This window comes from Pteronotus mesoamericanus, unplaced genomic scaffold (assembly GCF_021234165.1).
Source record: "Pteronotus mesoamericanus isolate MK-2021 breed Mesoamerican mustached bat unplaced genomic scaffold, CSHL_Meso_final contig_2, whole genome shotgun sequence".
Lineage (NCBI taxonomy): Eukaryota > Metazoa > Chordata > Mammalia > Chiroptera > Mormoopidae > Pteronotus > Pteronotus mesoamericanus.
The window spans coordinates 15900388-15924303 of NW_026555084.1; the positions used below are offsets into that span (position 1 = coordinate 15900388).

General features: G+C 52.0%; 1 protein-coding gene across 4 annotated transcripts in view; it reads right to left on the minus strand.

Annotated features, from left to right (window-relative positions):
• Positions 1 to 2515: 2515 nt before the first annotated feature.
• The window catches only part of ABLIM3 (actin binding LIM protein family member 3), a 100291-nt gene continuing 78890 nt past the window's right edge, over positions 2516 to 23916 (minus strand). The window contains exons 10-23 of one of the 4 annotated variants that reach the window (XM_054568209.1): positions 21681 to 21836; positions 20102 to 20131; positions 19464 to 19593; positions 18667 to 18765; positions 17256 to 17303; positions 15223 to 15357; positions 13623 to 13687; positions 12209 to 12356; positions 11065 to 11094; positions 10412 to 10470; positions 8672 to 8732; positions 7954 to 7961; positions 7337 to 7417; positions 2516 to 4708 (exon numbers count right to left, since the gene is read on the minus strand). In XM_054568209.1, the coding sequence (XP_054424184.1) occupies positions 4595 to 4708; positions 7337 to 7417; positions 7954 to 7961; positions 8672 to 8732; positions 10412 to 10470; positions 11065 to 11094; positions 12209 to 12356; positions 13623 to 13687; positions 15223 to 15357; positions 17256 to 17303; positions 18667 to 18765; positions 19464 to 19593; positions 20102 to 20131; positions 21681 to 21836 (1164 nt within the window). In that variant the 3' untranslated portion in view covers positions 2516 to 4594. Of the gene's footprint in view, positions 4709 to 7336; positions 7418 to 7953; positions 7962 to 8205; positions 8733 to 10411; positions 10471 to 11064; positions 11095 to 12208; positions 12357 to 13622; positions 13688 to 15222; positions 15358 to 17255; positions 17304 to 18666; positions 18766 to 19463; positions 19594 to 20101; positions 20132 to 21680; positions 21837 to 23916 lie in introns of those variants that run through there. The other 3 variants (XR_008528709.1, XM_054568206.1, XM_054568207.1) reach the window with 3 other exon arrangements.

Sequence of the window (23916 nt, forward strand, 5' to 3'; positions counted from 1 at the left end):
GGGCTCCAAATGGCTTGACAGCAGCTCATAGCTGTGTGTATAAAAGCAGGTGTTTATCACTTTGCAGTCAAGGTTTTTAGAGCCTGATGTGGAATGAAGCATTTAAAACTTGCTTCCACATGGAGCATTAGCAGAGCTGGCATAGTTCTGCGCTGTTAATTGCTATGGATTTTAGCAGTGCATTGTTCTTCTTAAATTTTAAGCCCTTCTGCTCCATGCTTGGCTCTGTTCAGTGGCTAGCTGCAGCTGCTGACGCCTTCCACAGCCGGTCCTCGAGCTTCTGCGCCAGGTGCCTGGTGAGGACAGGCGTTTCCAGGCACAGTGGAGGGGGCTGCCGTCCTGATCTGCTCACATGCTCCGTGGGCCTGTTTCCTTGGCTGCAGAAGGTGGCCATTGTATTGACATTATGCCCAAACTTCCTGTGATTTTTGTGCCCCCCTCATTGTGTTTTGCTTTATTAATGTAAGATTGCCCCCCAGTGTCTGAAAAGGCTATGTGCATGGGGAAAGGGCATCTTTCTAGAACTTGAGAAAGTCTGACACAAAATGGTGTTGTGTTTGTCCATAAAATGATGATGGTTCAGAGCAGCACTTCTCAAACTTCACTATGTGTGTGAGTCATTAAAATACTAACGAATATTATCTTATTAAAATACAGAGGCGGACTGAGTGGGTTGGGAACGGGACACAAGATGCAGCATTTCTCCCACGCTGCCCGCTGACTCCCGCGCTGCGTGTTGGGGAGCGCACCTCAGTCGCAAGGCCCGGAGCGGTCCTCCCTGTGGCCAGGGTGGTAACAGCCGCAGTGCAAGCTCGGCAATCCACTCAAAGTCTGAACGAGCAAGAGGTGCCCTCCCGGACCCCCTGCACGTTCTGGCCCCTGCTTGCCTTCCCGCCTCTTCTACTCTCACTCCCCCCTCACTTGCTTCCCTTGCTCTCTCCGTCCTCACTGGCACCGTTAGTTTCTCAGATACATCAAGCTCTTCCCACTCTGGTGCCTCTGCATATGCTGTTCTCAGCGCCTGGAGTGCTCTCACCCCCACTTTTCCCTTTTCATCCTTCAGGAAATATATGAAGTGAGGTCCTTTCTGCTCCTCTCTCCAGCACCCTGTTCGCTGTCTGAACAGTTACCTTCGTGTACTGTCTCTTGTTTTGTTTACTTATTTACAGTCTGTTTTCTCCCCTAGACCAGAGCTACACGAGAGCTCACACCTGCCTTACACATTGCGGGATCCTCAGGGCTCCTGCCTGGCAGCCATGCTCCCTAAGTGAATATGTGTCGGGTGCATGTGTAGGCAGGGAGTGAAGGAACGTCCTCAAGTATCTTTTCACCCACTGGAGCCACCTGTCTGGAGGTGCTGTGATACTGAGAGGTGGGGGTGATACTTATAAGAACCATAGAACAAGAGGTCAGGAAAGGAGCCACCCTGAGCCACATTTCATCTTCAGAGATGTCAAAATATGAAAAAAGTGTCTATCTTAGATAGATGAAATACAGCTAGTCTAACATTTCTTAAACAGAGTTTTGTCAGAGTAGTTTATGAATCACTGGATTAAAACAAGGTATTGCAGGGCTTTTGGCCTATGCGTTGTGAGTCTGTAAGGGGAGGGACAGTGCCTGTGGCTGAGACACTGCAATGCACGTACCCAGCGGCTGTTCCTTGTCTGCCCTGTCTCTCTTCCTTGTCAGCAGGATGCCTGCCTCCTACTGGAGAGGCTGAAAATGCCAACTGCTCAGTTTCCCAGCCTTCCCTGCAGCAAGGTCACAGGTCTGTGCCCCAGTTCTGGCCAGTGGGAGCTGCGGAGAAGTCTACTGAGGAGTTCTGGGAAAGTAAAAGGTCTTTGCTTTTTGCTTTTTTTTTTTTTTTTTGATGTTGTTGTGTGAGAACATGATGGCTGCAGTTATAGCAGCCTTTTGTAAACATGAGGATCACACTGGAGGACACAGTGAAGAGGTGCAAGAGAAAACCTGGACTCCTGGTGGAATCACTGAGCTGCTTCATCAACTAGCCCTGCACCTTGGACTTCTGGTTGTGCAGGACAATCTGTGTTCTCATTGTTTCAGCCACTTTTAAGAAGACGTTCTTTACTTGGAAAACATCCTGACTGATAAGAGTGGATAAGCTGGTCCCTCCAGTTGGGCAGCCTGGAATTGGTTCCTGCTTTATGACCTCTTCAAAACTGTTTCCTCATCTGTGAGCTGGAGATAAGAACAATGGCTACCTCTTGGGCTGTTACAGAGGCTTAAAAGAGATGGCAGATGTAAATCCCTCGCCATAGAACTTGGCTCATTGTTAGTACTTAATAATGAGGAACTATTACTATTATTGTTATTATTTTTTGATTATAGAATCTTATTTGTCATTGGAACATCCTCTACCATCTTGCAGGACCCCGTGTTCTGAAGCAACCAATCTGGGTGATGCTAACCTCGTTGAATTTTCTTATTTTATAGAAGGAGGAACTAAGTCCATAGGAGAGCTGCTCTCTAGACTCATTTATTTTGAAAAAAATTTGCATGGTTCAGTCTCTTTCCATGTCACTCATTTCCACTCCCACTACAAACAACAGAAGGACACAGGTCTGGGTTGAAATCATGTGCCTTTATGGGAAACAAAAATATCCAACAACAATAACAAAAGCCCTTCTATTCGTGCCAAGTTCTCAACCAGCGATAATGAGGCAGTTTCGATGATTGCGTCTGGCCGAGGACATTTCTAAAGGGTCAGGAGGGTTGAAAGATGTTGGCCATGAAGAGAAATAACAGAGAGGGTTGATATTTTAAATGAGAGCATATAGGACCCCACTTCCGGCCCCTCATCCTTTCACCCTTCCAAGTTACAGTCTCCTCCCAGTTTACAAGGATACTTCCTGACATTTGCTCAAATGCAATCTCTTCTAGAAAGCTCTCTTTCATCTGCACCAACTGCATATGCCTTTTCAGTAATGCCACAACCATTTTCTCATGCCCTCTCCTATCACTTTCCACCTTACATCCACTGTGTTTGAGGGCATGCCTTACGATGCCCATTGTCAGTAGGCATATCCCCCAGACCCAGGCCCATGTAGGTCATCCCAGGGTTCCCACCTCCCTCCCCAACTCAATGCTCAGTATACAGCAAGTGCTCAGCATCAGCAGGTGCACAGTGAGGGTTTGTTGAAGTCAGTTCTACATTTGCCATGTCACATCACCAGCCTCTTGAGAGTCATAATTGTCATTTCGACTTAGTCATCCTTCCTCCAAGACCGCAAAATTGTCTGACTCAAGGCATCTCCAGGAAGGAGGAGGCCCCACCGAACATCACCAACTCAGGGTAGAAGGTCTGGAAAGGGGAGGGGAGAAGGCCAGACATTCATCCTTGTTCCAGAAGGCAAGGAAGCAGGAAAAGCAGCCACTGGGAAATCCAGGATGATCGTGACTGGTGTTGGCCAATGCTTCATTTTGGAATCTCATAAGCAGCCATTCCTCGGAAAGCTTCTGCACTGGAACTTGGCCAACTTTGCAGTGGGTGTCGGGGACTGCTTGGGTTGCCCTGCCAGCCTCGGGACCAGCAGGCACAGACCAGGACCCTCTCTTTGGAACGTAGCCTACATTACCTTGAGAGGGGTGTTAGAGGTTGTCTGTCTCGTTGTTCAGTGAGAGCTACGGTGGGAACGTTAGCCCTGTGGTGTGTTGAGTTGTCAGGCACATAGATCGTAGTAAGGCTGAAGAATACAGCTGCAGCGTGGGCCTCTCCTCCAGAGGGGGAAGGGTCAGGCAGTGCTGGGAGTAGTGAGGGAGGGAGGAGGGTCCGAAGAGGTCCTGCTGCTCCAGTTCTAACAGGTGCCCTGCTCCGCCTCCTGCTCCCGGCTCCCACTCCTTCCCTCCGGCTCTCCATGCTGGGGTCGGGCAGAGGGGCCAGGTGTAAGGGGTGGAAAAAGAGGAAGTGCCTTTTCTCTTCCTACAGAGTCTCGGATTTGGACCAGGGAGAGGCTAGGATCAGGGACAGGAGGAGGAGGACTGGAGAGCTGAGGCCCTGCCCACTGCTGTCTACCGCTGTAAGGAGTCGATCTGAGGCCCACACTGCTGACTGCATCTCCCCCAGAGAGCACCGACCTCCTAACTGTGGGTGGTGAGAAAATTCTACAAGGGCTCTGAAAGGTGCTCCGGGACTCGGGGAGGTGGCCATGGATCCTCCCATGGGAGGGCCCCTCTGGGGTCAGTAAGATGTGAAAACCACAAGGTCAGCATCCACCCTGGAGACTGGGGAATAGAGCCAAAGAACAGAGAGAAGAGACTTCTTCAGGCACCTCCTTTAGGAAAGAGGGTTGGACCTTGGGGGACTCAAGTTAGGACAGATGTTTCAGTATAAAAAGGATCTCCAGTAAAAGGATAGGTGTCCCCTCAAATCCCTTCCCAAACCCCATTGCATTTAGAAAAGAGAAAGTAAGGAGCATAAAAATATCTTGATGACGTGGGCTTGCCTGACAGTCCAGAAAAGCAAGTCTCATGACAGGCAGCATGTCCCGTTACACAAGAGGATTATACCGAGCTTCAGTATAGAGATTTTACATATATCTTTATATAAATGCATATATATTTATAGAGCCTCTGTCTAGAACAGCCGGGCCTGCTTCTTCAGTTCATTCCTCTTCCAAAGGGCCAGCCGGTCAAACTCAGAGATGGTCATGCCGAAGACTTGATAGAACTCTTCCTGGGACAGGTGGCGCTGAAAGGAAGTGGGAGGGGACAGAGAGGAAACAGCCTGAGGATGTGAGGTGCAGGCCGGGAGGCAGGAGGGGTCATGGTATGTTTCCTGCGGATGCACTGTGCCTGGCGTGGTGTCTGACCTACGGAAGGTGTGTGACGAATATTTGTTGAATGGATAAATGTGTGACTGAGGTTTCATCAGAGGGACCTCTGGAGCTGCTCTGGCTGCAGAAGCTGCCCCCTGCTCAAGATTCAGGTGGGACTTAGGTGTCACCCAAGTGCCTGGATGTGTCCTGGCTGGCCTCCCCTTTCTGCATCCCTGCTCCATGTATTCGTTCTGTGTTCAGGAGTGTGTGTGAATTAACACAACTCCTTTGTCCTTTGGAAGAAAAAGGAGGTGTAGCCAAGATTTTAGGGTGTATTTCCTCTTATTAATATTTTTACAAATGATCTAGATGGCTGTTTCTGAGGCTAGTCAATGAAAAAGCACTGCTGTTCATATTTATTCACCCACTGAAATGCCCTTTCATCTCTTTCTTACATGAGAATAGGCCACAAAATGAAACATTGTTCTAAATTCCACTGCAGATTCCCCTGCCCCCATCTTCTGCCTGTTCTCTCTCCCTTCTGAGCAGTCTAGAAAGTTGATATATTATCAAAAGCTTTGAGATTTAGAAATATATGGCATTTAGAATGTGGCAAAATGTTAACAATTGATGCATTTAGGTGAAGCGTATGTTCACCTAAATGAATAGTAAAACGAAGATGGATGTTCATTTGACTATTCTTGCAAGTTTTCCGGAGTTCTGAAATTTTTCAAAGTAAAATTTAAAGTTATGTTTTCAGAGAGAAATAGATGGCATATATTCTGCCTGAAACCTTGCTGGGATCACTGTGGTGACCTGTGGGTAGCAATTATATTAGCTAATTGACTCAGCGCCGTCCGCTGACACTGGTGCAGGGCGGTAGGGAACTCTCTCTCCCACAGAGGTCTCAGCTCAGGCAACATGTTAGACATGGCTGTCAGCCTCTGAAAAACGCTGACGCCCGAGCTCCTTCCCCAGGCTGCAGTTTAATTGGTCTAGGGTGGGGCCCTGTGTTGGTATTTTAAAAAATCTCCCTGGGAGATTCTGATGCTTAGGGAAGTTGTGTGCTTCCCTGGTCTGAGCTACTTCCGTGTGTCTTGGAGGGTGTAGGAGAACAGTTGATCATCCAGGGTGAACATTTCTATCCCTTAAAGCGGGTGCCCCCTGAGCTGCCACGGGAGCTGTCCCCTTCAGCACTGGAAGACTCTCACTGCCAGGCCAGGCTGTGAAAGGAGGCCCTAGTTCATTCGGGACATGGGCCCAGTCACCAGCTTCCTTGCCGTTACCCCAGACGCTGGAGCTGGGAGGACTCACAGAGCTTCCTGAGCAGCTCACAACCCCACTACAGCCCCAACCCTCTCTCTAGGTGGGTGAGTCTCTCAGCTGTCAGGTCAAGGGGGTGCTTGTCCTGCCCAAGGAGTGCTGAGCCTGCTGTCAGAGCTAAGCCTGCATTGGACTTTGCAAACATTTCCTGACAGCTCTCCCAGTCCAGGCCATGTGGTAGATGACATACGATCTTTGGCAGCAGAGGAAATGGATCTGCACGCTAGACAGAGGGGGGCTGGGGGAGGCTGGAGGCAGAGGTGAGTGACGCATTCTGGGGAAGGCTTGGGGAGGTTTGGGACACAGGCATCACCAGCTAGAATGCAGCCCTGAGGAGTGAGGAGGCTGGTGAGGTGGGGAGGGCGTTCCGGGGAGAGGTCCCAGGGTGGAAAGTCAGTGTGTGCTCCCACGTCAGAAGTGACCAGGGACCGGAGCTCCACGCCAAGTGTGTTGGGCGGCTCAAAAGCCCAATGCCACCTTTGTGCCTTTATCTGTGCTGTTCCCACAGCATGATGCTCTCCTCCCTCTCTCCATCCATCCAAACCTGCCCACCTTCAAAGTCCAGCCAGAGCCTTCCTCTTGGTGGAAGCCGGGCATCCGGCCCAGCCTTAGTGGTCTTCTCTGGGTCAGAGCACCCTCACGCTGGCAGGGTTGATTCAATGCCAAGGGCTTTTTGTGTATTGTTTCATTATGTCACTTGGCAACTTGAGGGAAGCGCGACAGTCACCCCACTTTATAGAGGAGAGAACTAGGGTTTAGGGAGGCTGTCACTTGGCCAAGCTGCCCACCTAAGGATGGCAGGGGCAGGGAGGGAACCTAGGGAGTCTGACTGGAGACCTGCTTGTGCTGTCTGCACAGTGCTGCCCCCTGTCCTCCCTGTCACAAGCACTGCTTTTCCATACTACCCTGCCTAAAACCAGTGCTGAATTCCTTCTTATCAACCAGAGTCCAGGCCTCTGAGAGCAGGGACAAATCCCACCTGAGGTCTGCACAAGCGTCAGCCTCAGGTTGGACGTGCTGTACCTGTGTAGCATGGACACTAACTGAATTGAGGAGGCAACACAGAGCATCATGGGACAGTCCTGGGCTAAGGAAACTGGGTTGGAGCCTCTGATTTTTCAGCAAGCTGTGTGACCTTAAAGCATTCATGTCACTGGCCCCTCCTGAGCTGGGTTAGACCAGGCAACTGCTGGAGTCCCTTTGAACCCATATGCTCCTGCTCAGTTTTCTGGACTTACCTCCAAACGTGTCCGGTCCACATCCTTGGGCAGTCGGTTTCGCCCTCTTGTGGTCACCAGCAGCAGCTCATAAGGGTAGATCTATGGAGAAAGGGTGGGGGTAGGGGTTTGCAGGTTGGGTGAGGGCGGTGGGCTTGTCCCTTCCGCCACATTTTGTGTCTGGGCTCCCTCCTCTACCCAAAAAGGGCTGGTGGCTAAAGTCTGGAGGGAGGGCTGGGCTTGCCTGCCTTGGGGTTCCTGGCAGCCTCAAGCTGCCTTTTCCCAAAAGGCCAGGCCCCAGAGTCCCCTGATCTGCTAGGGACAAGCTTGGCGACATTTGATATGAAGGTGGGCACAAGGCCTCCTGAATGCAAATATATCATATCTCGTGATTTGGAAGCTTCCAGGAAGTCTCTGAGGCCCATGGGGATCTGTCTGCTTTCAGGAGGCAAGACTCGTGGGGAAGGACGCAGGGAAAGTGGGCCAAGGAGCTGGAAATGTTGGCCTTAAGAGGACCCCTGGGGGCTATTTATCGATGTCCCCGTTCCTGCATAGACAGTGCTGTTATTCTCCTGCTGGTCCCCAATGTAGCAGCTCCTAGTGTTTCAGAGGCCTCCCGGTCTATGGCTCTCCTTTACCTTATATTCTGTAGAGAGAAAAGAGACACACACAGAATGCAAACGCATTGGTCTTTGCTTTGTATCTCTATACTGGCCTCTGTCTTAGAGACCCTGTCCTTGCTGAATCCATCCAAAGTCAAGGCTGGCGGGAGTACCATAGGTGGCTGCAGAGCGGGGTTGGGCTGATCCAGAGATATGGTTTTAGGGGAGAAATGACTTTTGAGATATTTAGAAGAGAAAGAAGTGAGTTGGAACTACATGGGCAGGAGCCTCCATCTCCTGGGGGGATCCTCCGAGTCTTTAGGTGAGCTGCCCTGCCGCCCGAGCCTGCTTGTCGGAGCTGGGGGAGGCTGGCGGGAGAGCATCGCTGGCAGACAGCCCAGAGCTCAGGGACTGTTTGCTGGGAACAATGTGCATTTGGCTCGGAGTGTTTCCCTGCACCCAGAGCTGACCGGCAACTCTAGCTCAGCAGTGCTGGGACATCAGTGCTCTGGATGGCTCTGGGAACCCAGATGGGACAGATGGCCTGGAGATCACCCAAGGCCAGGGATTTGAGAGGATGAGGGGTGAGGAGTGGAAAAGGGAGGGACTGGGAAATGAAAGGGAGTGGGAGCTTTGGGTCTGGACGGAGCCCAGCGTGGGGCCCGAGTGTGTAGCAGTCATTTGTGGAAGGTCATGCTGCAGCCACAAGCAGGGCACCAGACGTCCCTGTGAGTCCCGGGGGCCCTGCACTCACCTCGCATGCCCCAGTTGACGGCATTCATGCTGTCGTAGTGGAAGAGGTCTGCGCTGGGCGTCTGCAGGGGAGACAGAGCCAGGGCTATCCTGAGGCAGGCCCACCTCTGCCTCCAGGAAGTACTCACCGATCTCCAGAAAATGGACCAGGGCACGCAGGATGCGGGGCCCTCGCAGAAGCCTCGGCGATTTAACGCATCACCATCTCTCTAGTGCCCGGCCCGGTACATAATAAGTGCTCAGTAAATAATCAATTATTGGTAAATTCCATCTCGGGCTTTCTTTCATGAGCTCTGCCCTGGTAACCCTATTTAAAAGTGCAAGTTGCCCTCTCCTCAAATTCCCAGTCTCCCTTATCCAGCTCAATATTTTCCTCCTTTTCCCCATAGCACTTACTACTTTCTACATCCTATATAATTTGACTTGCTTACTATTTACTACTCGTTTTCCATTTTTCCCTGCAAAAACAGACACTCTAAGGGGCAGGGTTTTTGTCTTGCTCAGTCACTGATGTGTTCCAGGCACCTGGAGTGCTGCCTGGCAAATATAAAATACTTCTAATAAATAACTGCTGTGTGCACGAATGTCCACATTCGCTCCGAGGACGGGGCCTGCGTGTCTCTCAGCAGGGCAGGCTGATTAACACCAGCCGCCGTTCTGCAGTGCTGTTCACGCCTCTCTTGTACTCTTGACCCTACAATAGCCTAACGGGTCTACGGCTTCCATGTCTGTCCTCTGTAGTCTCTCCTCCACACAGCGGTGGAGACATCCCGTTAAACATCCGAGTCAGGTCACACAGCACAGTTACTGGAAACCCTCCAAAGTCCTTACCCGCATGTGGGGCCCCACTGACACCCCTGTTGGGCTTCATCTCCACGCTCACTCCATGCCAGCCATGCGTTCCCCGCCCCCGCCCCAGCCCAGGGCCTCCCACACTGTGCTTCCCTCTACCTGCATGTCTCCTGCTGGTCATCAAGGAGTGAGGTCCCTCTGAGCCCTCTGGCCTGGCTTAAATCCACGCCCCTTGGGCCGCCTTCTCTCCCTGTCCCCATGCTTTGACTTCCGTCTCAGCACTTGCAACCACCTGACTGCAAATCACACCTTTATTTGCTGGCTGCCTGTTTGCCCAGCCTGTTGTCTGGGCGCAGCAACTTTATTCACTGCAGGACCCCCAGCACCTAGAACAGTATCTGCTTCAGTGTTCCTACCTCAGCGTTCCTGCTTTTCCCCATTACCTGTCTAGTCACGCAGCCTCTCCTCTTGCTAATAAGACATATTTTTTTTATTCCCTTTTGGTCCCTAAATCAACTCACTGTTTCCGTGAAGGTTTTAAGTTGCAGACCATCAAAGAGCTCAGAGGGCCCCAAGCCATGTCAGGCAGTCGGGTGCGGGCTGTGGGCTTGAGTCCTGGCTCCTCACTTACTGGTGCGAGACTGAGCAAGCCACCCCACCTCTCCCTGCCTCCGTAGTAAGTACCTCGCCGGGTGAAGGAGTTAGCGCTGGCAAAGTGCTCAGCCCAGGGCCAAGCACTCGCCAGCCCCTCCCATGGGGGCTCCTTCACGCAGAGGGCTCACAGGGTGGAGAGTCATCATTGCCTTGGGGTCCTTTAGTTAACCCACCGCTGGCCCCAAGGCCTGTGTCCGGGATGCACCCCTCAGTAATCACCGTATGACCACAGCCGCGAGCTACTGCTCGAATTGCCAGCATTGTAGGGGCAGTGTCCGCGCCTAGCCTCTCTTACCCTGTGCAGCCCGTTTCTTCTGTAGGCAGGCAGGGAGGCAGACTTGGAGATGAGGGGATCTGAAAAGGAGGAGCAAAACCGTTACTAGGGGCCCCAAGCCGAGGTCCCCTCTCCCTAAGCTCATCTGGCTGCAAATGGCCAATATTATTCCCCAAATCTGGGATGAAGGGGCCGTACCCAGAGGCCACCAGATCCTTCCACTGCTCTCCAGACTTACAGCTGATGATCTTAGGGGTGCCTTCCCTTGGCAGAATTCTGGGCCCACCCAAAGCACCCATTCACAGTCTTCTGGCCTTGTCTTGCACATATCTAACCTCTTATGAAGGACTCCTCTCCTGGCCACAGGGTGACTAGGGATGAAGGCTCTGGAATGGGAGTTGAGCTTGAAATCCAGACAGGCAAGCTCTCACATGGGTGGAAGAGGCACATCCTCTTTCTTCCCTGCTGGGAGCTACTGGGCAAGTCAACTCTGGTTCTAGAGCCCAAACCTGAGGCCTACCAGCTGACACACACAATGGGGTGGACTATTTGAGATGAGAACTGTGCCGGGACATCCACACTATATGCTCATCATACTATGGGAGACCTGCAGCTAACTCAGTTTTGGCCCTCACAGGACACCATGGGCTGAAGGTAGGGCAGGCAGAACGTACCACTGTCAGCCAGGTAGTGGGACCGAGGGGCTGCAGAAGAGAAAAGCCAGAGATTAGTGTTCATGGGGACGGACATGTGGACAGTTCATGGGACAAACATACATGGCTCCTATACCCGGGCCACCCTGGCTGGAGGGGAGGAGGGGCCTCTTTCATAACCTCCTTTCCCGCTGGTCAGCTTCCAGTTGTTGTACTCGTACCCCATCCTCCCGCCCCACCCCAGCTCCTAGCACAGCACCTGGTGCATAGCAGGTGCTCTGTGATATTTACTGCACAGATGCCACTGAATGGAGCTGAGGTTTGAGCAGCATCAGTGGAGACTGCACAGGTCCCAGAGGCAGGGGTTAAAAGCAGTGCCTCAGGGGTCAAACAGGGAACCAGGCTCATCAGCTCACCCTGCCCTGCCTTTGGCAGATACCTAGCTTCTACAAGTTACTTAATCATGCTTCTGTTTCCTTGTCTGTAGAATGGGGAGAGAAAATGTCTCCTTTATAGGGGGATTGTTAAGAATATATGACATAATACAGAAAGGTACTAGCACAGTGCCTGACACATACGAACCACTGAATAAAATTGGCTTTATCATCATTACAGCACCATCATCTTCAATCTCACCTGGAGTCAGAGTGATTATCCTTGATTAAATTACTGTCCATCAAGTATTGGCCTGTATCCATCAAGTACTGACAAGTATGTCAAGGTGATTTTATTCTTGACAAGGTCATTGTCCACTAAGTATTGACTTGAGATAGGATTTCCTGGCGGGACTGACTCCCACGGGGGAAAGGAAGCGAGGAGGCAGACAGAGTGTGCATATGTCCAGGAACAGGGAGGAGGTTACAGTGGGAGATCTCAGGGCAAAGTGCTTGAACCAATGCTCTGCTTGTTTACCTCCAGCGATAGGAGGTTCACTACCTCAAGAGGTAGCCCCTTATATCTTTGAGCCAGTCAAACAATTAGAAGGTGATTGGAAATGACTGCTTCAGATGCCCAAGCAGCAGAATCGACTGCTCAGGGCAGAGCATGGTCTTACTGTTCCACACAGCCCCTTGACAAGTCTGCATTCTAGAACCAGGTGAGACTGCAGGAGTTCAGACTCATTGACGGAGTTGGGAGGTAAAAGCCCCCACCCAGCAGTGCTTACAGCCATTGAGGGACATGTCATAGCCCGCTGTGTGCAGGGCCTCCCGGCTGCTGGTGGAGCTCCTGGGCGGGGTCCAGGGATCTGCATAGGAGCTGGACCGGGCCTTCATCTCCTCTTTCAGAATCAGCCGGCCAATTCCGCTCTGCAGCTGGGGGTGAGGGAGGAGCAAGATGAAGTCAGAAGGAAGCAAAGAGCACCGAGGTGGAACAGGCTTGGGAATGGCTGAGTGATTGGACTCTCTCTGGTGAACCTCTGTCATTTTTCCTTTCCAGGGTCCCTCCCTCCTTGCAGCACCCGTATTATCTTTTGGGAGTTCATCTCCCTTTCGCAAGTGGTCCTCTGGTCTGGGTGGAGCTCTGACAGTGGGCGCAAAAAGCGGGCCTGGCCAACGACAGGACCGCATTGCCCTGGCCACAGTGAGTGGCGTGGCGGTGGGCGGCCGGCTCCAGCTGGGCCAGGGAGAGCCTTCTCCAGGACTCCGGCTGGAGTTGCTTGCACCCATCTTTAAAAACATTTTTTTAGAGAGATGAAATTCATATAATATAAACTTAACTATTTTAACGTGAATTATTTAGTGGCATTTAGTACCACTACCACCTCTGTCTAGTTTCAAAACATTTTATCACCCCCCAAAAAGACCCTGTACCCATTAAGGAGCCACTCCTTATTTCACTCTCCTCCTGGTCCCTGGTAATCACCAATCTGTGTTTTGTCTTTATGGATTGACCTATTCTGGATATTTCATGTAAATGAGATTGTACAATATGAGGGCTTTTGTGTCTGGCTTCTTTCATTAAGCATGATGTTTTTGAGGTTTATCCACATGGTGACATGTATCAGTACTTCATTCCTTTTTACGGCTGAATAATATTCCATTGTATGGATATACCACATTTTTTAATCCACCTGTGAGCTGAAGGGCATTTGGGTTGCTTCCACCTTTTGGCTGTTGTGAACAGTGCTGTTATAAACATGTGTGTACATATATTTGAGAACCAGTTTTCAGTTATTTTGGGAATATACGTAGAGGTGAAATTGCTGGATCACATGGTAATTCTACATTCAAGTATTTGAGGAACCACCAAACTTTCCCCAGCAGTGGCACCACTTCCACCCCGACCAGCCGTGCATGAGAGCTGCTGGCACCACTCGCCACGACGTGAAAAGAATCTGCCTGAGCACGAGACCAATGCAGAGGCCAGTGCAGGCCAGAGAGACAACTTCTCTATAACAATTTCTTGGGCAGCTGGATCTGGTTATACCTGGAGATAATTCTACCATTTGACTTTTCAGTTATGCCATTTATTTTTTCCATCAAATAATGACTTTGAATTTGGTTCCTGTCACTCACAAATGAAACAATCCTCAGGAACGTACCATGTAAACATCTCATTCGGTGGTGTGGCCTGCTTACCTTGTGCATGCTGCGGTCAAAGTCATCCTCCTCTCCTCCAGATGAGAACCTCCTGGCTCGGGGCGCTGCCAAAAGACGGCCAGGATCAGCTCCTGCATGTGCACCCCACTCAGCCTGCCCTGGGGAGAGGGCACAGGGGCAGGAGAGCCTGGGCAGGTGGGGGTTTCCTTTAGGTGCCACCACTTTTTAGCTGAGTGACCCTGCACAAGTGCACTTGGTGACCTGCCTGCCACTCTGCCATGGGCCCCCCAGTGTGGAGAGGCCCAGCATCCCTTTCCATCCTCCAGCTGTGGGGTGCACACGAAGCTGGCTGCCCAAACAGGGCCAACCAGCTGCAGTGCTGGGACTCTGCCTGAGCTGGTAGGAGAGCGGAGTCCTCTTTCTGCCCAGTAGGAGGTTAGCCTGGGCCTGTTGGAGCCCACATTGCTATGACGAGGGCCTGAGAATGGACCCACACAATGCAGGGGACAGGACAGTCCTGGTGATGTTCACTCACCTCTAGATCCAGTTGTGTCTCAAAAACTTTCAGTTACGTGATCAAGAAAATACCTAATTTGGCCTCAGCCTTTTGGGGCTGTTTTTTCCTTCTTTCTTTCTTTTTATTTGTATTGTTGTGATTGAAACAGTTTCATCTAAGATTCCCCTTTTCCCCCAAGGTCTGCCAGGTGTGCTCTTTCCTGCCTGTGCACTTGTCTCTCATGGACATTTATCTCTTATGGACACTTGTCACTGTCTACCTTGGGTTACAGTGGTGCTGGTGTCTTATCTCCTTTCTAAATGGAGATGTCTTTGAGGGGAGGGAAGGGGGTCATCTCAGCTCTTCAGAAGCTTTGCTTAGGATGGACAGTCATTAGTAAAGGTATGTATTGAATTGAAATGGCACTTGATTAAAATTCCTTGCCATACTTGAAAGAAATAGCTTGGGATGGCTGATTGGTTGGGGCTGCACCTTGAGGACCATGAAGACTCCTTGCCCGGGTGCCCACAAGCACCTTCCACTGGCCAATATCCTCTGAGCCATTTCTACTCTACAGCCAAAGTGGTATCTTACAAACACAAATCTGATCATGTCATTGCTTTTAACGGCTTCCTACTGTTTAGGATAAAGACCAAAACCTACCAGGCCTGGTGGGATCTGGCCCCTCATCACCTCCCCGCACCCTACTCTGAACTCAAGGTTGAGCTGACAGCCTTTTCTTTCCCCCAGTGGAACCTGCCCTCCCATCTTGGGTCTTGCAAGTATGTTTCTACACTCTGTTGGCTTGCCTCCTCCTTACTCCTTCTATAGCGCTGGAATCTGCATCTGAGAAGCTTTCGTCATCTCTAGGCTGGACAGCATACCCTTGTCATCAGCTCTCCTACCTCCTGTTTATTACCTCCCCCTCTCATTAGGTAGGACCTGTGTCTTCTTCCCAAGGGCAAGAACACGGTCTAGTTTGCTCCCCAGTGTCTCGCTGGCACCCATGGCTGGCCCTCAATACATGTTTGCTGAATGAATAAATGACTGATTAACTGAAGGAGTGGGTGACTGTCCTGGCCACTTGTGTCCCTGGAGTGGATGACAGGGCTCTGGCTGTGGCCCCCCTGTGGGGCACACTACCTTTGGGGGAACCATGGTAGGTCCAATACTCAGACTCTGTAGCATAGTAGGGGTCTGGCGAGTAGGCTGGACTGTACTTGGAGGCCTGGCTGATGTCTTCACTTGTTTTGCTCTTGGTTGCTGTTGACAAATCGCCTGCAAAGGACCAAAGAGGGCTTCAGGGAGGCAGAATATTCTAGACTCTTGTCCTGTCCATTCTTTCCCCAGTCTCAGCCAGGCTGCAGCCCAGGGGTGTGAGGCCACATTGAGTTCAGGGTCTGGGGCATGGTGCACTGGAGCTGAAGGAGCACCGAGGCCACGGCCTGCATTTGATAGCTGGGAACCTGACCAGCAAAGAGGGGCAGGTGCTTGTTCCAGACCACATGGCAACTGAGACCAGAACTGGGTCAGAGCCCTAGTTCAGGACCCCTTCTATCACATTCCATGGACTCCCCAGTGGGCTCCTAAGTGAACAAATACTAAGGCTGTGGCTTCTCCAAGTAATACTAGACATGTCCCCTGAACCCTTGCTGAGCCCTTGCTGTTAGCTTTCTTACTCTCTCGAAGCCTGCCTCTTGTGGATTGAGCCCCATCTAGGGTGGGAGTCGGCAGGCAGGGCCACGCTGCATGTTGAGTCAGGTCAGCCTTCTCACCCTGAAATGCCAAATCCTTCCTGGGGAGAGTATATGACCCAAAGGAAGGAGCACTGGACAGGGAGCCAGCAACACCAGGTTCTGCTCCCAGCTCTGCCACTTAACTCACTTGTAACACTGGGAAAATCCTGCCCCTCTCTGCCTCAGTTTCCTCCTCTGTGAGTATCAGAATTGGTCTGCTGGCTCAGGTGCCATCCAGCTTTGAGCTTCCACATCAATTCCATAGCAAGGGATGACCATCAAACCTATGACAGCCACAAAACCTTCTGGGCCAGTAACTTTAGCATGCCCCAAAGATTGGCAAGAGGCTGACCTGGGCAGAGGGGCTGGGGAAATGAGGTTGGCTTCAAGATAATTCCTCAGGAGAGAAGTTACAGGGACAAACTCTACACTCCAGGCATCCAGGGCTACAGAGGGTCCTGGTGTCACCTCAGCCAGCTCCAGGCTATGTGCCTCCCCGGCCCCAGCAGCACTTCCCCCAGCGCTTTCCCGTTCTCTTTGATGTGGGTCCGACGCCAGCTAATCTCACTCTGCTCCTTCACTTGCCCTCTTATCCACCCAATCCACCTCTACCCCAGACTCTCTGCTTTGGTGCTGCCTCTCAGGGCCCTCTGGGAAGTTCCACACAGTATTGAGGGGTTTAGATCTGGGGGTCTTTTCTGGATATAAAGTCAAACTAACTTTGTCAGGGTTGGTGACTTTCTGTGGTCCCCTGGGGCACATGGTACAACCTCTGCAGTCACAAATAGTCATGCACGTGTTCACAGACTCCCCTCAATCCCAGCCAAACCCCTCCACAGTCGAGGTCGTTTGTCTGTATTATCAGTACCCAGAGCCACTATTTATACTTGTATTGATCCTTCCACCTGTTTGGTGAGTTCAGATCTCAACACAGGGCTGCTTCTGATGGCTCATGCTCCACCAACTCTGTTATCTAGTAGACTCGTAGGCAACAAGGGTGACAGGGTGGCAGCTGTGCCTCTGTATCCTCAGCTAAGAAATGTGCATATTAAATGAGGCTCACTAAGTGCTTCTACAAGAATGGTGAGTCCTCAGTGCGGAACAGCTGAGTATCAATGCCCCGGGAGCGCCTCTCGCAGTGGCACGTTGACAAGGGTTATTCTGACCCTGGAATTTAGGATGCCAGACACTAGGGAAAGGCAGGGGGGTTAGGGAAATGGTAGAAAAGGATCTAGGGGATATGAGACCTTCCTCGCTCTTTTAAAATGTCACCAAACTCTTCTCCATTGTCACCTGGAATGATGGGAGGGCAGTCAACAAGAAGGGCCAAGGTGTAGCCTTGCATGAGTCCCTCCTGGTGACCCGTGCAGAGTCATGTGCATGGATGTTAACCGCCCCACATCCCTTGCCTGGCCATGCCCTCTCTGCCTCTGACCATACCATGCCGTTTGTAGATCGGGGGTTTCCGGTAGATGTTACTTTCTCCAGCTGCCAGACAGACCCAGAAGGGACAGTAGGGAGGAGAGAGGGAGAGACAGGAGAAAAGGAGACAGCAGTTGGTCAGTTGATCTCAGAAGAGAGAGATGGTCAGCCAGTTTTCCCAAGTGTCCACCATCTTTTCCCTGGTAGACTTCTTCTTCCAAAGCTGAACTTCCAACCTCGTACCATCAGGTTCCAAGGAGGGTGAGGGGAAAGGAATAGTTGGATTCAAATGGTCCTGAGGAAGGGACTTGGGGCTTGAATGGTGGGCATGCAGGCAAAAGGTGGGCACGTGCTCAGCAGGACCCCATGCAGGAAGGTGTCCACTGCTTCCACCCAGCGGCCACGCCTCATTCCGTGTGCAAGTGCCCAGAATGCTGCAGCCATGGGTCAGCATGGTCTCCCTCCCCCTTCCTCAAAAACAGACAGGGTGGGACCTCTCTGGGGCAGTTGAGAAGGGAGTAGATGAGGCAGCAGGGCGAGCTCCTGGGGAGGAGTGGGAGGGGAGTGAAAACCTGGGCTCAGGGTTGGGAGATTAGTCTAGGCCCAGCTCTGCCGTAACTTAGGGTGAGATCTTGTCCAATCACACCTGCAGGGTCACCTATCACTGTCCCTCATGCTCACTACCTCTAGCCACACTGGCCTGCTGCCAGTTCAGTGTTTCAGGGCCTTCATACTTGCTGTTCACTCCGCCAGATATTTTTCCCTGGGCTCTTCACAAAAATGGTTCCTTCTTATCTTTTGGCTTCAATGCCACTGTCTCCAAGAAGCCCTTCCTGACCACCTCACCTAGCCCAGCCTCCCCCACCCCAGCCTCTCTATCATAGATTCTGTTTTCTTATGTTTACACACCCACCATTACCTAAAATTGTCCTTTTACTTATTTATTTACTCATTTATGATCTCTCTCGCCAACACTGGAACATAAACACCATGAAGGCAGGATGTGGGCTGGTTTGAGTGCAATTGCAACCTCAGGTTCCAGAAGAGCGCCTGGCTGTACAGAAGGAATAACAGGCTCACAGAGGCTACGTAACTGGCCTGAGGTCACCAGCTTATATATAAGGAGCAGGATGGAGATTCAGCCCCAAGAGTTTTCATGCAGAAACCCCTGGCTTCACTGCTGTGTCCTGTCATGGCCCCTACACATTTGAGACACTTCCCTGGGACGCTTCCTGGCAGCTTCCTGCCAGGGCTGATTCTATCAGGTGGACTAAAGGCTGTGCGTGTGTCGGGGCTGGAGGGTGGATTAATTAGAGTGACTGGTTAGGGAGGGTCCCTAGGAACCAGGTTCTCCTTGGTGCCAGTGCAGGGTGCCCAGCGACCCCACGAAGCACGCATGCATGCCAGGAATTCCGGGCTGGCAGCCTACCTGGGATGTGAAAGTGCTTGGGAGCCTGGTAAGAGGTTGGAGTAGAGGACCTCACATCTAACTGGCTATGGTATGGAGAGCTCCGGCCACTCTCGGGCCCTGGAGCACGCAGGCAGCGGTCCCCAGAGAGAAGAGAGGCAGAGAAAACAGGCATTAGCGCAGTGGCAGTTAAGGCAGCAGTGAAGTGACAACAGCAGGGACAGCGGGGGGCAGCTGTAGGCTCATGCACTGTCTTCAGAAACAGGCTCAGCACTGTTTTCTCGCTTCACCCCAAAGTCAGAATTTGTGGGTTGTAAGAATCAACTCCACCAAGCTTCAGAAAGGCATTTTCACTGCCCCCCACCAACTCCCCCTCCCTTAATTGCTCTGCTTGCTTCACCCCCAACCTCAGGGCTGGCTGTGGGCAACTTGACTGGCCTGGGTGGGGCTGGGCTGTTGAGTGAAGGCCGGGCCACAGCCTCATTTCTGGTCCTCTGGCTCTATCCTCTGGATGGGACAGGCTTGAGGATGGGGACTGAAGTGTCTTCTTCCAGCTGGGGCCATTGGGCGCCTGCCACTTCCCTCTCCTAGCAGCTTGCCACCCATCTGCCCACACTTGCCTTCCTCTCTCCTGCCAAGGGCATTTGCAGGGACTCAGTGAGGCCCAGCTCGTCACCTGGGTGGCCACAGGCCTGTGGAGGCCATGCTATGATGGAGATCTCGGGGAAGGCCTGTTCTGTCTCAGCAGCTGGGGACATCAAGCCTCTGTGTTGTCCCCCTGGCTCTTCCCGTCCCTTTGGGGGCTTCCCCTTCCTTACCAGAGCGGTAATAGTGGTGAGGCGAGCGGGAGAAGGTCGGGGACATGCCCTGCCGGCTGTACGTGGGGGAATCGATGTATCCCGGGCTGGAGGCCCGCCTCTGCCGGAGGTCCAGGTTCTCGTAGATGTCCTGTGGGAGGAAGTGGGGCTCTGAGCAAGGCCACCCACGAGGAGGGCCTATGGCCCAAGGGTCTATTAGGCAGGTGGGGAGTGACAGGGAATCTGAGGCCCTAGGGGCTGAAGCGTTGCGCTGCCCTTCTGAATAGAGGCCCCTGTCCCGGTTACCCGCGCAGCCCAAGGAAGGGTGCAGAGAATTTTCAGGGCCTTCACCCATCACTCACAGGCCCTTGAATGGAACCTGTGGGTCAGGTTCCTGGAATCCTGGCCAGGGATCATAGAAGCATCGGGGGTCATCTCTGGCTAGGAAGGGTACATCAGGTTGGCTCCCAATCCCTTCTACCCTTTATGCCACCGCCGCGTCCTCCAGGCCACGCTCCTGTCTCCCTGTCACTGCCCTGGTGAGTGAAGGGCTCAGGTCCCTTGAGGGGTAAGCTGGGGAGGGGTGAAATCAGGGGCCTGTTTGGTCAGCATAAAGGGACACAATTATATAAAAGGTCTCCCCAAACTGGCTTAGTTACCTGGGAGTAGGGAGATAATGTTCCCAGCGACTTAGAAGCGAAGAGTTTGAAGGCAGTCGTGAAAGGAGAAAGAAGAGGGCGAGAGAGAGGGACAGAGAGCAGTTAAATGGTTCAGCAAAGAGAGGTCCTCAGCCTCCCTCTCCAGATGACATGCTCACTTAGAGTTCCAGGGTATCCCCTGGGCTGACAGGTAGTAGGAAGCCTTGAGATTATGGCCTCTTTTTGCAAATGGGAAGCTCAAGGCCCAGAGAGGGAACGGGATGGCTCGGGGCCCCTCAGGGAGGAAGTGGCAGGGTCTTCCCCTGGACCCAGGCTTCCCCACTGCACGCTCAGAGTCATTTCATGACACTTCGTTGCCCCTTTACCAGCTCAGGACCCCTCTGTGGTTCATGAGGACAGTGCCCAGAGGAGGGGATGCAAAGGTAGGGCCAGACAAGGGCCAGGATGGGAGTGGCCATCAACACGGGAGGGGGCCCATGGATGGTGTGGCGAGCTGGAGACGGAACGTCCCATCTACAGAGCGTGGCTGAGCCCCAGCACCTCAGGGCCAGGCTGGGATGCCTGCCGTACGTTAACACAGCTTCTTAAGTTTCCAAGACAAATTGGAAAGGCAAATTCTTATGGGAAATTCCCCAGTGCTTAAATGTTGAAAACTAATTAACATTTCTAAACCGTATTTTGTGAGTGAAACAAAACACATTTCAGGGCTAGGTGTGACTTGAATGTGTTCAGGGCCCAAATGTGTCATCTCTGCCCTCAGGAGAATCAGCTTCTACCAAATGCTTGGTCCCCTTTTCCTGGTGCATTTCAGGGGCCAGAACCTGGAAAGTCTCGGCACCTGGCTCTCAAACCAGATGGAAGCCAATCCATTTAGAGAGGAAGGGGACAGTGGTGGAACAGGGACCAGAGCCCGGGTCTGTGCCCCCAGGCCAGGGATCCTGCTGCTGCAGATGGCCTCAGTTCGGGGTCTGGGATGGAGGAGGCCGCTCTGCCTTCTCTAGAGAACACTTCCTCTTGTCCAGCAACTGCTTGTTTATTTTAAGAGCCAGCCGGTGCTGAGTTTTTAGGAGAGTTCCTCTCTTGCTCTGAGCACAGGGACTTAAGGCCAGGTGCAAGAACCAGAGAACCCACTGACCAGGGATCATAAACCCAAATGGTCATTAAGCGTGGCTGGGGATGAGAGCCATGGGCTGTGTGTAAAACTTCTCCACTCTAAGAACAACAATAGTTCCAGTGATGAGGAGTCAGTCACAGGTTCTCTGCTTCAACGCTGGGGTTCTCAGGGAGTAGTGGGCACTCAGGAGCACTGGGAACCCATCTCCAGTCTACGGAGGGGCGCTGCTCCTCACAGCTGGATGGTGGAAATATTGGTGTGGTGTCATCACCTCTAATTTTTCAAGAAAAGCCAGGTTTTTGGATAAAATCACCCAATTTTTAAATGTTGATTGTAAATTCCTGCTTAAAAGAGTCTCAGGAGCAACATTGTGGAAGGCAAGGTGTCTGTGGTAGAGGGGACAGGGGACCCTATGGGCCCCCCTCTCCTCCAACAGCCCCAGAGAGAGGGGGCAAGATGCCATACCTCTCCATAGCCACATCTCTCCAGCATCTCATCAGACGTGTATCTGGAATGAGGCTCGTAGGAAATGAGGTCGGGGCGTTGTACCTCGTAGATGGACTTAACCTTGGGGAGAGCTGCCAGGTCTTTGTAATTAAGGATCTCATTATCCACTTTAGCCTGGGGAAGAAGGAAATGGACAGGAAAGAAGCAGAAAGATAAGAGGGAAAGGAGAGAGGAAACAAAACCGAGGCCCAGGGAGAAGGAGCTTCTCCAGTTTCCACTAAAAACAGTGCTTTAGACTGGGAGACTCGCAAGATGTTAGAATAAGCCAGGTCTGAGAGGCTGTCCATTCCAACAAGGCTAACACCGCTTGTGCGCATGTGATGTGTGACTCTGTGAAGTGTCAGTATTATTCCTAGTTCCCAGATGAGGAAACTGAGGCTCAAAAAGTTCTGCAGCTCTTACCACTTAGCCAGTAGATGTGAATCTAGTCTGAACTATACAGCCTGGGTGCTGACTGCCTTCTGACCCCCCAGAGTGAAGACACGCCCTTCACAGCATTCTCGAAGATGGTGAAGATGGTAAAGACAGGGACAATTGTGATAGGAAGCACTAGCGAACATTTGGTGAGCACTTACTATGAGCCAGACACTGTTCTAAGCCCTTAAGTGGACTAACTCAGTTAATCCATAAGACTCGCAACTCTAACTGTAGGTACTAATATTATCCGCACTTTTGAATAAGGAAACAGGCACAGAGAAATCAATGAACTTGCCCAAGGTCACAAAGCTAAGTAGCAAAACCAGAATTCAAACCCAGCCAGTCTTACCTGAGAACCTGCCCTCTCTAGTGGCCTCTCCTAGTTCCCCAGGGTGGGGAGTTCACCAGCTTACAGTCGTCCAGGGGCTGCACTCAGAAAGCTGCTCCTCACATCGAACTGAACCGAGCCTCTAATTGCTTCCTGACTTCTCCCCAGTTCAGTTCTCTAGAAGCGCATGGATGAGGAGAGAGCCCGTGCGCGGGTCATCCCGTGCCTTGTGGTTCCTGAAGCCGTGCTCTTTCCATGTCTGCATCCTCCGGCACTTCCTTCTATGGCCTGGTTTCCGCTATGGTTAACCAGGATCTGTCCCCCCCATAACCACTTGTGGCTCACAAGGTCCTGAGGTGAGGCACATGAGGGGAGGCCATGACACAGGGAATCCAAGGAGACTGTGTTATCCTCATAACGTTCCCCCAGTGCCTTGAGGGCCAGGTAAGCCTTGGGGCCAAGACTGCTGCAGAGAGCAATTTCTATGAAGACCTTAGAAGTGCTGGTACTTTAAACACTTCCCAAGGCCCCTCACTACTGCGTCCCTGTCCCATCCCACTGTGGTCGGCGCACTGTGCTGTCCACTCCCCTTTGCCCTCGGACCTCCTCCTTGCCCCAATCTAGGCTCCGAGGCCCTGTGGACTGTATCGCAGGCTCCTGCCATTCAGTTGGGTTTGGCCAAAGTGGGGCCGCTGCAGAGAGCCGGGGGTGAGTGAGGAGGCTGTGCGCCTGCCCCGCCTGCCTGTGCCTGGCACGGCCCCTGCCTGGGACTGCTCTGCCACAGCTCCAGCTCCCACCAACCTGCCCCTTCGAGCTGAGGGTGGTGACAGCTTCCCACTCTTGTGGGCCCAGGATGCCGCCCTCTGTGGGCGTCCTCGGTAACGGTGTCTGTGCCAGTTTCGGAGTGTGGGCGTAGGGGAAACCTTATTAGGAGAGTGCTGGCTGAAGGACCTGCTGCCTTTCACTCTGGGATATTAGATTTTGACCTTGAGAGCTCTTGGCATCTTGCAAACTTGTTTCAACCCATCAATATTCATCTCAGCACTTTACTCCAAACCTCTGAAACACTTTATATTTCTTCCGATATCTGCCTGTTGACAGGTTATAAATGAGCATACAGTGACTGGACAGAGGCGCCCTAGCACAGTCAGCCAGAAAGGAAGGAAGGGACCCAAGGCAAGGCTGGCCCAAGGCAAGTCACCTGGAGGTGATTCTAGTAGTTAGCGGGGGATGGAGCAAAGTTTGAAAGAACCTGTCCCTCCACGTACATTAATGATTCTATTTTAATACCAAACCTCAGTACTTGTGAAAGTTAAACCAATACTCTATCTTTCTGCCTGTTACTACTTGTCCCAAAAGTGGTTGGATGGATGCCTCCCTAAATTTGGAAGCCAAGTTTGGAATGGCCTGACTGAAAGCAGGGCTCACGTGACATGTGCATTCGTCCCC